Source organism: Crocodylus siamensis, unplaced genomic scaffold (assembly GCF_052110815.1).
Source record: "Crocodylus siamensis isolate JL-2025a unplaced genomic scaffold, ASM5211081v1 HiC_scaffold_472, whole genome shotgun sequence".
Taxonomy (NCBI): Eukaryota; Metazoa; Chordata; order Crocodylia; family Crocodylidae; genus Crocodylus; species Crocodylus siamensis.
In genome coordinates, this window is record NW_028324881.1 from 1 (window position 1) to 14,644 (window position 14,644).

General features: G+C 55.0%; 1 protein-coding gene across 1 annotated transcript; it reads right to left on the bottom strand.

Annotated features, from left to right (window-relative positions):
• Nucleotides 1–5,636: 5,636 nt before the first annotated feature.
• Nucleotides 5,637–9,434, bottom strand: LOC149851696 (uncharacterized; the record flags this gene model as incomplete). Its single annotated transcript, XM_090030481.1, has 3 exons — nt 7,991–9,434; nt 6,015–6,175; nt 5,637–5,801 (listed from the first exon to the last, which is right to left on the bottom strand). Coding segments are annotated over exons 1-3 (1,393 nt in total), but the record flags the coding sequence as incomplete, so codon positions are not given.
• Between the last annotated feature and the right edge of the window lie 5,210 nt (nt 9,435–14,644).

The window sequence follows — 14,644 nt, forward strand, 5'->3', positions numbered from 1 at the left end:
TAGGCCTCCTCCAGGTCAGAAAACACTTGTATACATAACTGCAGTGAAAGACCTAGTGACGAGTCCTGCTTTGAGGATTCAAAGTTAATGGGTGTTAAATTAAAAAAAAGCCTTTAAATAGTGACCTTCTAACAGAACACACCAAAGCAAACTCTGAAGTATCCCAACAAGAGTGAATTAAATTTGGAAAGATGGGGACTATCTGAAGGTAGAGGTGGCCTTTCCCATAGCAGAAACACAGCACTGGCAAGAGAGTCCTGCGCTACTGAGTCGAGTCTATTGCACTTCCAAGAAATTGTTAACCCAAGAAATCCAACAAACCAAAATGTTACTTCTTCAGCTACAAGTATATGAAACAGGCCGGAAAAAACACTCTGGGACAATACACTCAGAGACGGACAGACACAAGCAGCTGCTTATTTTATGCCAGCATCTCAAAACAGGGTCTATAGACAGGCGGTGACCTTGCAGGTCCTTCGCACACACTCCAGGAATATCCTGGAGCTCTTCTGTAGTGGGAGAGGTGGTAGGAGACTCGTGTTGCGTCTATTCTTGTATTTGTAACCGAGCTCGTGACATCCCGCGACACACGGGAGGGATCGTCACATTTCGTAACAGTCTTTCCCTTCGGCGACAAACAAATGCAGTGACCGATACACAACGTGTCACGGGAAGGGGCTCGTCTGTTGTTCCCTCAGGCCTCCGGAGCACCAAAAGCCGGTAGAAATCCCCCGTGGAGGCCGTCTCCTCGTGTCGACTTAAAGCTCCATGGAGATTTCCCACGGGCCTGTTCTGCCGTTTCACCACTGATCGCCCCTGCAAAGGGGATCTTCTTCGCGTTTCTTCCCGACGCTTTCTCCACCAGGCGGCGCCCGGGACCTCCCCGATCTCCCGGCTACAAGCCTAGTATTTGCTTTTGCTTCCCCGTGGCCTTGACCCAGGCTCCGGCTGCCAGAGCCCCCACACCCCGCGTGACTTACAACCGTCAGGAACGGTTGTAAAGTCAGGAGAGGAAGAGCGACGCAAGCGCCAGCACCTGCGGGAACCTCAGTAAAGGAACAAGAGAAAAACAATTTCCTAATTTTATCATGGGCTTATTATTTATTATTATTATTATTATTATTATTATTATTTATTGGGGGGGCGGGGAGCTATCGTTATGCCGGTGCTGCACTGCTCTGTTTCCTAGAGCTGCTCTCAGCCGACACCAGTTTCCGCTAAGTCTGAGTTTATGCCTCCGTGTCCCAGGAGCTGAACACACGTGTTGGTGGGCGGTGAATTCCCAAGGAACCCGCGAGGGATTTGGGCTAGGAAGGGGACGGGCCTGAAGTTACCATGTGTTCCCCCAGAATAATAACTACGAAAAGCGGAGCGTCTGTGCCGGGCATGTGAACATCTGCGCCTGCCCTTGAGTTGGAAACCTGTCTGCATTTTGGCAGCTGGACGTGGTAGCACACTGGAAACTCCTTTTCGCCGGTAGAATTGGAGCCGCCTCCACCTCATAAGAATCAAGGAATGAGAAGTATTTCCTGCCCCTTTCCTCCCTTGCCTCGCACTGCTTTTCCTGTTCGGGAAATAGAGCTCTTACAAGCAGAATTAAAAAGAGATCTTTGCTACCTAAGGTGGGAAACAGACAACCCAAGCCCCCGACCCAGGGACTGGGATGAAAGGATGAGAGGCGGCGGTAGGGGAAGCCCGGAGGAGATCCCGCCTCCCCGCCCTATTCGGCAGGTCCCGACGGATCAGCCCCTCGCCCCGGGGCTCGTGCAGGGACCTGGGCAGCTTTGCAGCGTTCAGCCCAAGTCTGTGAGATCGGCACCCGCGTGGGACTGCCCTGTGCAAGTCGAAACAGGCTCCGCTCCGCTTCAGCAATGGAGACGTGTTTGATGCTGAGGGTTGCTCTGGCCGCTCTTTACGCAGGTAACTGGCACTTTCCTTTTGGTCACACGAGCTGTCTCGGTGCTACCGGACTTGTCTCCCTCTTTGAGACCCAACTTCACCGTCCCACCGCTCCTTCCCTCAGCAGTTTTCCTAATTCTGTCTCCCTCCCTGTCGCTGAGCCTGCTCGTCCGCTCTCCCTGCCCCGCTTCCCCGAGCGCTGTCTGTCCGCAATCGCTCTCTGCACATCCAGGTCCCTTGAACGTTTCACTCCAGCCCTGTCTCTCTCCCGTGTTGCTGACTGCTTGCAGGGGCGGTGCGGGGCGACTCCGTCCATCCCGAAACCCCTCAGGTGACTGCAGCACAAGGAGACGCGGTGACACTCCGCTGTAACTACAAAACCAGCAATAGTGTTGGTTACTATCTGTACTGGTACCGCCAGCACCCGGACCAAACGCTGCAGTACATCCTGCGGAGAGGAACGAAGGAGAACAGGGTGTCCGTGATAACGCACCTTTTGCCGAGGAAAGGTTTTCGTCCCAGGCCAGTGACGACGCCACCACTTTAAACATCACCGCCCTGGAGCTGGCAGACACCGCGGTGTATCACTGCGCCCTGCAGAGCCACAGCAACACACTCCCGCGGGAGGGCGGTGCAAAACCCTCCCTGCCAGCACACGGAGGATGGATCACAAGAAACTTCCTCAAACCTCACTATTCCCTACAGCGCCAGGCCGAAGGGAGGCGACTCTGCCCAAGGGAACAATCTTTGTGACACAGGCGCACTTGGTACAGGGTATCTCCCTGAGGGAATAGGTCCGGAGCCGGTTCAGGTGCGAGACAGCTGTGAGACAGCCCATTCTTCCCCAGGACCATCACCTCCAGCCAAGAGCCAATCCCCCCTGGCACGAAAGGTAAAGGCATTTAAGGCTGTGTAGTGTTGTCCACTGTGATGTGCAAAACTTTCTTTTCCTGCATCTCATGGATTTCAAAGGTAGTTTCGTGGTCGTGTGCGAATGAAAATTGACCGATTTTAAGTGCCTAAATGCCTTTAAATTCGGGGGCCGATTGAAATAGGAGCCTGAGGGCTGATTTTGGAAGACGCGGGGTGGGGGGGTGGGGGGGGGGGCAATGTGATTTCAAAACACATCCAGTCTTACTATGTAACTGGCCAGGGCCGACTCCCTAATCTAGTGTGTCCCCGTGGGAACAACAGCAACATCACAACACAGAGACAGCCGCAAGAGAAAACGCGGCGTTGTTTCAGTCCTCTCGGCATCACACGCCCATCGCCTCCGGTTTGGGAAAGGCGCTTGGCACACGGGGGGCGTCGAGCATGGCGGAAGACCAGTTGCCTGAACTAGCTGGGAAATGGAGGCTGAGGAGGACTGCAGACTGCGGTGCAGACCTGTCTCACTTTGGACAGGGCACGTGGCGAATGGAGAGAAACCAGGGACAGGTCCATCGATTCCCAGATTTCCCCAAAGGTGCCAGGATCGTAATCTCTTCTGGCCTCCCGCCCAGCACAGGCCAGAAGAAGAGGCTCTGAGCTCTGCTTAACCCACCCGTATTTTAGCCTCGACGTGAAGCAACTTGTGAAGGTCCGTGTGAACCTGCTCCTATTTGCCATCTGGAAGGAGGCTCTAATCCAAGCCCTCGACTGATTTTCCTGTTTCCTTCCACCACATTATGGCGCTGTTCACTCACACAACCCATCCCGGCACAGTTGCTACATGGATGCTGCTGCTCACCTATTAAAAGGAAAGAGGGGTTTCTCAGAAAGAAGACACCTCACTTCTACAGCCATCAGGGGAAATTCATCAAGGAAAGAAGAGAAAATTGTATCCGGCACAATTCAACTCGCGATGACAGAGAGGTCTGGAAGCCACCGGTGAAAAAGGATCACAGACAATAGCCCCGAGCTCAGATCTCTGCTCCACCGATAGACACTTGAAGCGACCCCCACAGCTTGGGTCCCCAGCCGGTCTGAACAATTTCTTCTGGATTCAAACTCAGTTCCCCACACATCCACCCTGCAGTCAAATTGGGTCGGTCTCCAAGACTTAGCTATGAGCCGTTTCTCTCTTGCTCTCTCCCCTTACGTTTTCTCTGTTGAACCTTCTCAGTCTTCTTTTCTTCTCGGGTGGGAGGTTGTAATTATTGATTTGAAACCCCAGGGACTCAGCGTGAAAAGTTTCTGCACAAACAACCAATCTCTAGTAACGACATAACTGCACATGACAAAAACCTAGAGATCATTTTTTCACCCCTGGATTGGGGAAGCCCTCTTCCCCTCTCCTCCCCCCCCGCCCTCCTTCCCGGGAAGAGGAGGCGATTCCAGGGAGAGCTGGGAGCCGGCTCCTTCTCCGCCTCCCTCCCCGCAGGCAGGGCCGTGGGGTCAGGTCTGTGCCCGCGCCCGGCACCAGGGTGTTGGTGCGGGAACGGGGAGCGCTCTGCAGCACGCAGCCACGGAGCTCTTTGCTCCAGCGCGGCCTTTGCCTTTCCCACCTGCAGTCCGGGTCCGCTTTTCTCAGCCCATGGATCAGTGTTTGATTATCAGAGTTTCTGCGCTGGCTTGGTGTGTCGGTAACCGGCTCTGTCCCCTGTCCGCACAGCCTGTCCCGCGACTAATGGACTTGCTACCCCTCTCCCCGCCCTGGCACACAGAATCTGCCTCTCCTTAGCTCTCCCTCCCCAGCTGTCTCCTGAGTCGCTGCAGTCTTCTCTTCCTCCCTTGTTATATCTTTCCCATGGGCCAGTTTATCAATACATCATAAATCAGGACTGACTGGTGGGAATTAATTCGGATCATGTCATTTGTCCTGGCTCGTATAAAATGTGCCCGCTCTAGAAATAAGAGCAGATCGGTCTGCAGACGTTTGCGGACTTCAATGCCGGGAGGGTTTTTCATTCTCATCTACGGGGCCGATTGCACTCTGTTATTCCGGCATCGGACTTTTCTGGAACTGCTGTTCTGAACCCACGCAAATCGAAACACGCCATGCTTTGTGACCCTCCGCGTTGTCGGCCCTCCTCTGATTTTCTTTCATGGCTCCCTGTCTCCGGTACGGGGCGGTCCTGGCTCATCGATTCGACAACCTGTTTTCTCATCCTACATTTCTTTTCAGATAGAGGTGCCACTGGTTCACAAATTCTGGTTGGGAAAAGCGTCACTTTTATTAGCAGGCGGCAAGGCTAGAAACAACTAGAGCTCATGCCTGCCTATGCCCGGGTGGGAAAATGACTACCAGACTGCCTGGGTGGGAGTAGGATAGGTGGTTCCCCACCCAGCCCACTGACCTCTCTCTGGGTAGTGACCTGTGCCTAGGATATGACTCGGTTCCTTGCTCCTCTTATTTCCAGGCTATTTCTAGACGAACCCTGCTTGATGTTGCTTAACACGGTGGCCGGATGAATCAGGTGCGATTCAAAGTCCTGACTGAAGATGGCGATGTCATCGATGTAAGCCATGGCGATCAAGCAAAATGTCCATCCGGGGCACAGAGTATGCATCACGGGTGGTGATAGCGTTCAGCTTCCAGTAGTCCACACAGAACCGGATGGACCCGTCCTGCTTCCGGACGAGTACCACCGGCCTTGCCCAGGGACTCACGGAATGCCGGATTACCCCTAACCCTTCCATCTCTGTGATCTCTTGCGTTATTTCTTGCTTTACCTTCTCATTAACTGGGTACGGTCTAGAACGTATAGGGCGATGGCTGCCCTTGTTTATAGAGTGTACTGCCAGATCTGTTTTACCTGGTTTGTTGGAGAATATTGTCCCAAAGGCTTTGAGTGCTGCGAGCAACTTGTCTTTGTCCTGAGAGGGCAGATGGTCCGGCAGGCGAAGCTCCTCCATTCCTGCCTCTCCATCCCAGTCACTGTACATGGCCGGCTTCTCTGGGTCCTCAGGTGATCCTTCTACTGAGGAAATCCAGAATACCATATCACCTCTATCAAAGTATGCTTTAAGCATGTTCACATGAACTGTCTTAGGCTTTTTCCCACTCCTGGCCACTACATAGGTCACATCATCCAGCTTGTCCAGGATAACATGAGGACCTTCCCAAGTGGCTTGCAGCTTGTCTGTCTTTAGTGGCAGGAAAACCATAACCTTATCACCGCGGTCAAAGGTACATAAGCGAGCCTTTTCATCGTACCAGGACCTTTGCTTCTCCTGGGCCTGTCCCAGGGAGACTCGTGCCACTTTCATCATGTCAGTCAGTTTCTGACGAAAGTGCAGCACATACTCCACCACGGAGGTCTTGGTGGAAGGGATTTCCCCTTCCCACTCCTCTCTCACCAGATCAAGAGGACCTCAAACTCTCAAACATCAACTTGAATGGCGAGAACCCCGTGGACTCCTGGGGCACCTCCCGATAGGCAAAGAGCAAATGCAGCAGTTTCTCATCCCAGTCATTGGGGTTAGAGTCCACATAGGCCTTTAGTATCCCTTTCAAGGTCCCATTGAACCTCTGTACTAGCCCATTTGTCTGAGGGTGGTAGCTGTGGTCTTGAGAAGTTTCACCCCACAGCACTCTCACAGGCACTTCATCACCTCTGCCAGGACATTTCCATCCTGGTCAGTCAGGATCTTGGAGGGAAAACCCAGCTGAAAGAAGACCTTGGTTAGGGCATCAGCAACCACAGGTGCCTCGATGGAGGTCAAAGCAACTGCCTCCAGGTACCAAGTTGCGAAGTCCACTTGAGTCAGGCTGTTTTTCTTCCCTCTATGAATCTTATGCCTCAGAGGGCCCACAGTGTCTATCCCCACTCTTTGGAAGGGTTGATCAGTGATAGGGAGGGGCTGTAGGGGAGCCTTTCTCTTGTCCCCACTTTTGCCCATCCGCTGGCATGTCTTGCAAGATCGGCAGTAGTCCATCACATTCTGGGTAATTTGGGGCCAATAAAAGCTCTCCTGCAGCCACTGGTGTGTCCGTTCCCTGCCCGTGTGACCAGCACACAGTAAATCGTGAGCCATAGAAAGCAATTGTTGTCTGTATTTACGAGGTACTATGATCTGGCATTGGGGTTCCCAGGTCTGGGCATGGTTCTTTGGTACCCACAACTGATAGAGAAGCCCTTTATCCCAGACCACCTGTTTCCTCTACTCTGGGGTGAACTCGGTCTCTTGCTCCTGAGCCATCTGCCGGAGGTCCTCCAAGCTGGGGTCCTCTAGAACCTCCTGCCTGAACTCCTCTTGCCCGGCAAAGCAATCAGCAGGGAGTTTGGGTGCTCCTGCAGGGAATGCACCTTCATCCTCAGGGACTTCCTTGGACTCCTCCCTGAGAGTCTCGCATTCCTCCGCCTCTGACATACTAGACACCTCCCTGGGACTGTCACTTAACCCACCCTCGGGGTTGCTAGTTCCCTCAAGAACTGGGGTGCAGTCTCCCTCCACAGGGGCCTCTCCCACTGCAGCTAATGGTATGACGGTGTCTTGGGGAGTTTCTAACCCTCCCCCTCTAATCTTTCTGCTCTGTTAATGAGTCACCGCATTAATAAAGTAGGGCTCTAGCACTAGGACCTGGTCCACCTCCTGGTGCAGGAGTTCTAGATCAATAATATCCTGTCCCACCAGGATGGGGACCAGAGCCCCTTCCAGCACACCCAATTCTATGCACATCATGCAGCCCCTCCACTCAATGGGCTGACAGGTTACCTGTACCTCAAATGGTGGAGACCCCACCCCTTGAATGGTAAGAGTTCTCCCCGGGATTATATCTTCAGGTGAAACAAGGTTGGCATTGATTAATGTCACACGGGACCCCGTGTCCAGTTCCCCAATAAGGGTTCTCCCATTTAGTGTTATCTTGGTCCAGTGGGGGGCCATCACCTCCTCTGGATTTGTGATCCTGTAGCAACAGGCATGCCCCTCAGAGGGGCTCAGGTCTCCCCCCTCACTGCTTACGGCTGTTGCATGTCTGATGGGGTTGGGTTTGCTGCTTAGCTTTGGGCAGCTGGGCTTGATGTGGCCCAGCTCCCTGCAGTTATAGCACCCCCTCTTTTCCAAATTTGGTGGTTTGGTCAAATCAGGGGCTTCCTTATGCTCGGTCTGGAATGGCCCCTTTTCCCCTTTTGGACCTGGCCCTCCCTTCCCCCCTCTTTGGAACCGTTTCTGTTCCTTCCCAGAGTAAGGAGGCTTCTTGTCAGGCCCCTCATGATTAAGCAACAGTTGATCTGCAATTTCAGCGGCCTCAGGGCCGGTTTTGGGGCCCCTGTCCTTGACTAGGATTTTAATCTCCCTTGGACAGCGGTGGTAAAATTTGTGCAGCACCATGAGATGGAGCTTCTTCTCTCTACTGTCAGCCTTGGCTCCGTCTGCGCATTTAATGAGTGCATCCCACAACAGGGCCACAAAATCAGCCATTGACTTCTCAGGTTGTGGGTAGAGATTCCAGAATCTTTCCCGGAAATAATCCAGCCCTAACTTGAACCTTGAGGACACGGCCTGTTTAAAGGCATCATAGTCATCAGCTGCATCTGAGGGGAGGCTGTTCAGGGCCACCACCATGTCGTCTTCTATCAGAGCAGCCATGTGCATCATGTACTTCTCCTCGGGCACCTTCCACCGTCGGGCTTGCCTTTCAAGGATGCTGAGGAATACGTCAGGATCGTCTCCGGCTTGGTAGTGAGAGAAGGCTGGGGAGTTCGGTTTGGGGTGTCCCCCTGGCACTCGCAGAGGGCCCGCATCTGCCCCGTTGTGCTGCAGACGGGGTACCTCTAGTTCATGCTCACGCTTGAGCCTTGCCTCTTCAGCCTCGTGCTGTGGTGTCTTCTCTGCTAGCTCCATCCTTTTCAGCTCCATCTGTGCCTTCTCGTGCTCGTGCTGGGCCTCCAGCTTCATCTGTGCCTTCTCGCACTGGGCCTCCAACTTTTTCAACTCCAGCTCATACTTGAGCTTGCTCTGTCGCTCTTCAGCTTCTAGCCGCATCTGGTACCTCCAGCGCTCCTCCGTAGAGGTTGATCCCTCGGTGGGCTGTGGACTAGGCATGTGGGAATGTGATTCTGGGGAGGACTCAGGAGTTGATGTGCGTGAAGGTGGCTTTGTGGCGGAGTCATTGTCGCAAAGGAGTTTAATCAGCTCTTCCTTCTTTAGCCCTTTCTTCACATGAAGGCCTCTCTCTTTCGCCTGTTCTTTTAGTTCAGGCACGGTCATTTGGACATACTCGTCCACCATCCTGGCTATCTACAGTATCCTGTTGACCCGATGCCAAATTAGAAAATGTTTGCTCAAGGGATTTCAGTGAGTCTATTACTCTTCCTGAATGATGCCTGTAAAACAGCAGGGTATTCGGATCCCACCTCCAACACCACAACGCAAGGCACCCCTACGGAGGCACTCAGAGCCTGGAAGGTGGTCGGGCGCAGGGAGGTGGGTGGCTCAGCGCAGGAGCGCCCCCTACTGGCCCACCACACACTTGACTAAACATCAGGGGTCCCGAACAACCCGCATCCACCAGTCTGTGTTCTGCACCAGGAATGCCATACGGCAATGCAGGAACCTCCTCATGTATAGTCACACTAACTCTGAGCAAAGGACTGCATTAAAGTGTTTTTGAGCAAACTCTAGGACTGCTACTGGAAAGCAGTGGGAGAGAATGGAGAGGATGCAGTCAACTCCATCTGGAAAAGGGACACATGGCATGGGGTGTTCAAAGTCCCCCCAGGTTAGGAAGTGGACAGAGAGAAGGAAGGGGACAATGACACAACTGGACCTGGAGACAGGGAGGAGAACAGCAACAGGATCAGCAGCAGCAGAAGTGACAGTGACATCAGCAGCAACAAGGACAGTGAATGAACTGAAAAGGGAAACCCCAAATCAGGCCTTGGTCTAATGGACTATGTTTGGATTAGGAAAGAGCAGAGGGTGGATGTGGATGGGTGCAGGGAAGCAGGTGCTGTTATTGTAATGGGCGCATGGGTTTCTTAAGGTGATTTTAAAAAAGTTCAATGGAAGTCTATGATAGAGGATGTAGATCTATCTATCTATGTATAACTATATATAGATATAGATCACTATCTATATTTATATCTATATATATCTATATTTTTATACAGATAAATAAAAACGTGTTGTTCTCAGAACTTTTTCACCATGCCTAAGTCCTAAGATAACTGCACTGTCAGATTGCACTTGCACCTGGTCTTACTGCGAATGGACCTCTCTGCCTGGAGATAAAGTACACTGCCACCTCTGCTGTCTTTCCTCCACTTGCCTTTTTGACCCTCCCTTTTCCCCTCAGGCCTTCAACTGGAACCTCTCTCTCTCTCCATCTATCCATTCCCCTCTCTCTCCATCCCATTTGTCTCTTTCTCCAGACCAGTGAAACATCGATGAGAACAAACTGGCTCCAGCCTCTAAAGGGCCATATGCTGTGCTTGGAGTGGGGTTTGGCCCCTGAGGCCCAGACCCGTAAAGATAGGATCAGAGTGTGGGAAGGAACTAGAAGGTCGATCTCTTCTCTACCCTGCATGGAGATGTCTCTCTACACCATCCCAGACAGAGGCCCAGCCACACTCATCTTGAAAACATCTACTGGAGGAAAGTCCAGAGCTTCCTCTGGCAGCCTGTCCCATTGTGCTTTTGGCACCTGAAGTTAAAAATCTATCCCCATCATTGATTTAATTCTACTTTATCTCTGTTTAAACTAGGCTTGGGTACTTGGACCTGTGAAATAGTTTGATTCATTAATGCACCAAACATCTATAAAAAACTGTGAACATTTGCGAGTAAGTAGTAATATTGTATTCAAGACCACTTGCATTACAGCCTATTCCCTAGCTCCATTGCTCTCCAAACCCTCTCCAATCTATCTACATCCATGGAATATTATAGCCAAAGGTACGTTGGAGCTTAAGGCTGAAGAAGCCTGAGAAGCAGATGCCAGGAGCACTCTCCAATGCGGCGCTACCGGGAACCATGCGGGATTTTAAGGGCCTGGATTCTCCGATAAATGCAGGGGGTGCCTTGTAGTATTTGCCAAGAGTGCGGGGTCGTTTTTTTCCTCTCATCGCTTGCACACGGAGTTAGGTACTTTTGTGCTATAAAAATGTCAACGAGACAGCTCAGTATAATTAATATTCGACTTTGGAGCCTCCAATCTTTTAGAAACACTTAAGATACTTGTGCAGAAAGGGGGCAGGAACTGTGTAAACGTGGTTAGGTTACTCAGCACAGACAACTTCCCTACCGGTGTAGAAACTGGGTCAGTAATGGGCAGAACAAGAGATCGGTACTTCTCGACTGCTTTGGTGTCCTTGCGTGTCTTCAAGTGCTTGCACATACACACATGATCGCTCACAGAAAGGACGGTAAACAAGACACACAGAAGGCCTTAGGCCTCCTCCAGGTGGGAAAACGTCTGTGTACACGATTGTGGCAGCAGACCTACTGACAGAGGAATCCTGTTTTGGAGATTAGAAGTTAATTGGTATTAACTTGAAAACAAGCCTTTAAATAACGACCTTCCCGCGAACCAAGCCACAGCAAACGCTGACCTATCCCAACAACAGTGAATTGCGTTAAAAAGTTGGGGATTTTCTGGAGGTAAAAACAGGGGCCACGGGGCACTGAGAGGTGGGTGGTTAATAGATGCTCAGAAATACCAAGGACGGAGACCATGTCCCAGCATGTGTGCCGACCTGAATTAAGGGGCGGGGGGAATCCTTCCTGAACCCCATTTTCCCAATTTTCCCAGCAGATAAGATCTTGAGCATACAAACCAAGAATCCCTGTCCGGACACTTCAAGATTTCCTAGAAGCCAGCGGAAGAAAGAGTGGAGCCCAGGCCAACCTTTTCAGAGAGAGGTTCATCCAGCCTCTCCTTGAAAAACTTCCAGTGAAGGAGACGCTAGAGCTCCCAAACCCCCGCGCCTTTCCAGCCAGAGCAGCGCCTTGGCACTCCCGATGTCACGACGGTATCTGAGCCCTCCCCAGAGTCACCCTTAGGACTGCCGGGAGGCAGAGCAACGTGGCCCGGGGGCTACACAGGGACGAGCAGAGACGCTCCGAGAGCTTCAGCGCCCGCCCAAGCTCCGAGCGGGGCTGGGGGCCGGGGGCCGGGGGCCGAGCGGAGACTTGACAGCGGGTACCTGGAAACCCAGAGCGGATCCTTGATGCAGCTCGGCCCCTGCTTTCCTCCTCTCCCCGCCCCCACCCCGCGCCACCATCCCCCGGCCCCAGGGCGGTCCCGGTGTCTGTCCCGAGGCTCCAGGCTCTTCCTCGGGGGCCGGAGCCGTCGGTCGCAGAGCGCGGAAATGTTACACTTCTTTTCCTGGCACACGGGAGAGCATCGAGTGGGTGCTGGTCCCAGGCGTCATGGACATCGGCCTGACTCTCGGTGTCTGGCTACTAAGTCCCGTAGGTAAGGGCACGGGGATTGTCTCAGGGGACCGAGGGAATTAGGAACTCCGGACCCTGTACCTGGAGCAGCCCTGGCCCGAGTGCTACCGCTCAGCAGTAACCTTTCCCCAGACCCAACCCCGTCGTCTCTGCGGAGCTCAAAGCGCGCCGCCTCGCTCCCACCGAGCTCCCCCGCCCTTTTCCCAGCCCCAACATGAACCCCCCGCGCTGACCCCTGACCTCAGCACCTTCTCTTCCCTGACCCCCCGTCCTGGGCCCTCTTTAGTGGGGTTTCCCATGGGCCCCTTCACCCTGCAATGCCACCGGGCTTCTTTCCCTGGAGCCGCCAGCCCTGGAAAAGGGTCTCAGGGCTGGACGTCCCGTTGCAGGAGCGGTGCAGGGCGACCTGCTCCACCAGGCGGAAACCGATGTGTCCCGGGAAGAAGGAGCCTCGGTGACCCTCCTCTGTTTCTACAATACCGGCCAAGATTTCATCTCTCTGCTGTGGTAGCGGCAGTATCCGCCCCGAGGCCCGCAGTACATCCTGGGGAGAGGGGCCAGGTCCTTCCGCTCGGTGCTACATCGCCGGCTTCGCCCAGCAACGCTTTTCCTCCCGGGCGGACCGCAGCACGCCCGTGTTGGGCACCGCGGCGCTGGAGCGGGCAGACGCCGCCTTGTGCTACAGCGCTCTGAGCGGATCCCCGTGCCACAGTCCCACCGGAGACCTGGACAAACCCCCCCGCCCCGGAGCAGCCGGAGGAGCAGACACCGCAGCTGCCGGCAGCGCCCGCGGGGAGTCGGGTGAGAATTAAATATGCAGAAATGGCCGGTGGTTTCGGACGTATCCACCCTGCCACGGCCTCCCCCCTCTCCCTCCGCGCCCCCTCCCCAAATGGTAAAGATCCGTTTAATGAGGTTGTCGGTAATGTCAACATTGAGGAAATTAAAGGAAAACTGGGTCAAATGGCGCTAATAGTGTCTGTTGTGGCGGGCTGCGGCCAGGGGAAGCCCCATTCCCAGCTCCCCTGACATGAACTCAAGATGTGAATCCCAGGCGGGTGGGGCTGGTACCGCATTTCGGACGGCGCCGCCTCTATTCCCCGGTGGCAACGGCGCGCGGTGCCTCTTCCCTGTGTGCAGAGGATGGGCTGGCAGGGATTCCCCGTCTGGTGCCGGTACATGTGCCTGCAGGCTTGGGGAGCCCTGCCGGGCTCTCTCCTTCTTTTTCAGACTCTGATGGTGGGAAGAGTGAAGCCTGAGATGGAAAGAGAGAAGGCACGTGCGATGATCTCTAGGGATTGAGCTGAGCAGGTTAAAGCGTCCCAAAGGAGTTGGGCCCTCGCCTCTCCTCGGGTTTCTCCCCTGAAAGTCTCACCTGTTTCTATCATAAAAATGGAAGTGTGCTCCCGACCTCCCCACGGGCCTGACTGCTACGTCCCGGAGTCCCACGCGAGGCAGAGACCAGGAGCGGCTGCGTCTCGGGGAAAGGCGAACTGAGGCACTCGGGGAGCCCGGGACAACTGTGGGGACTCAGTCGGGTCCCGGGAGCTTCCCCCAGACCTGGTACCACCTGCCCTTCCCCCTTCCTCCCCTCTTCCAGGTTTCCCGCGATCTCGGCGTCTTTTCAGCTTCTCCGGACTCCGCCTCCCCCCGGCACGGCGGCGGTGCCCCGTTCCCGCCTACAGCTGCCTGTAGCGTCTAACACTGCAGCGCCCAACCGCAGCGCAGGAAGCACAACGCGGGGCCCGCTGCTCCCGCCCGCACCGACACACTCGCAGCGGCGCAGACAGACGCCAGCGGCACAAGGCCCGGGGCCCGCAGGCGCGGCTCTGAGCGCAGGGGTGCGGGTGTCCCGGGCGCTCCCCCTGCCGCCTGCCAGGGACCCCCGGGCGCCCGCCCCACGCGTCGCGGGACGGGGCAGGACACGCCGCGGGGCAGAGGAATGGGGGCTCCGCGGTTCCCACCTCTGTATCATGGCGTGTAGAGACCGCAGCGGGTCGCCCCGAGGTGCCAGCCTAGGAGCCGCTGCAGGGCTGGGAGCTGAGTCCAGGCGCCTGCGAGCGGAGGGCGCTGACCTGGCAAGGAAGCACATACCCACGGGCCGGTGCGGGTGTGAGTGGGGCGCTCTCCCCTCAAGATCTGGCCTGAGCTCTGCACCCCAGGGGGGCGGGAGGCGGCTCCGCACCGCAGGGAGCAGGGTGCAGGGCCCGGGCACGGGGAGTCTCCCACTGCCGCCAGTTCCGGCCGGCCCTGCCCCAGGGCGAGGCTGGGGGGCGCTGTGCTACCGGCAACTGAAGTGGGGGGCGGGGGGGATGTCGCCTGTGACGTGGCTGACCGGAATGTCCCGGTGGGCGGGGCTTCTCCAAGCGGCGGGGGGATCCCGCCAGCGGTAATTGCGCGAGAGGGTTTGGCCCCACTCTCC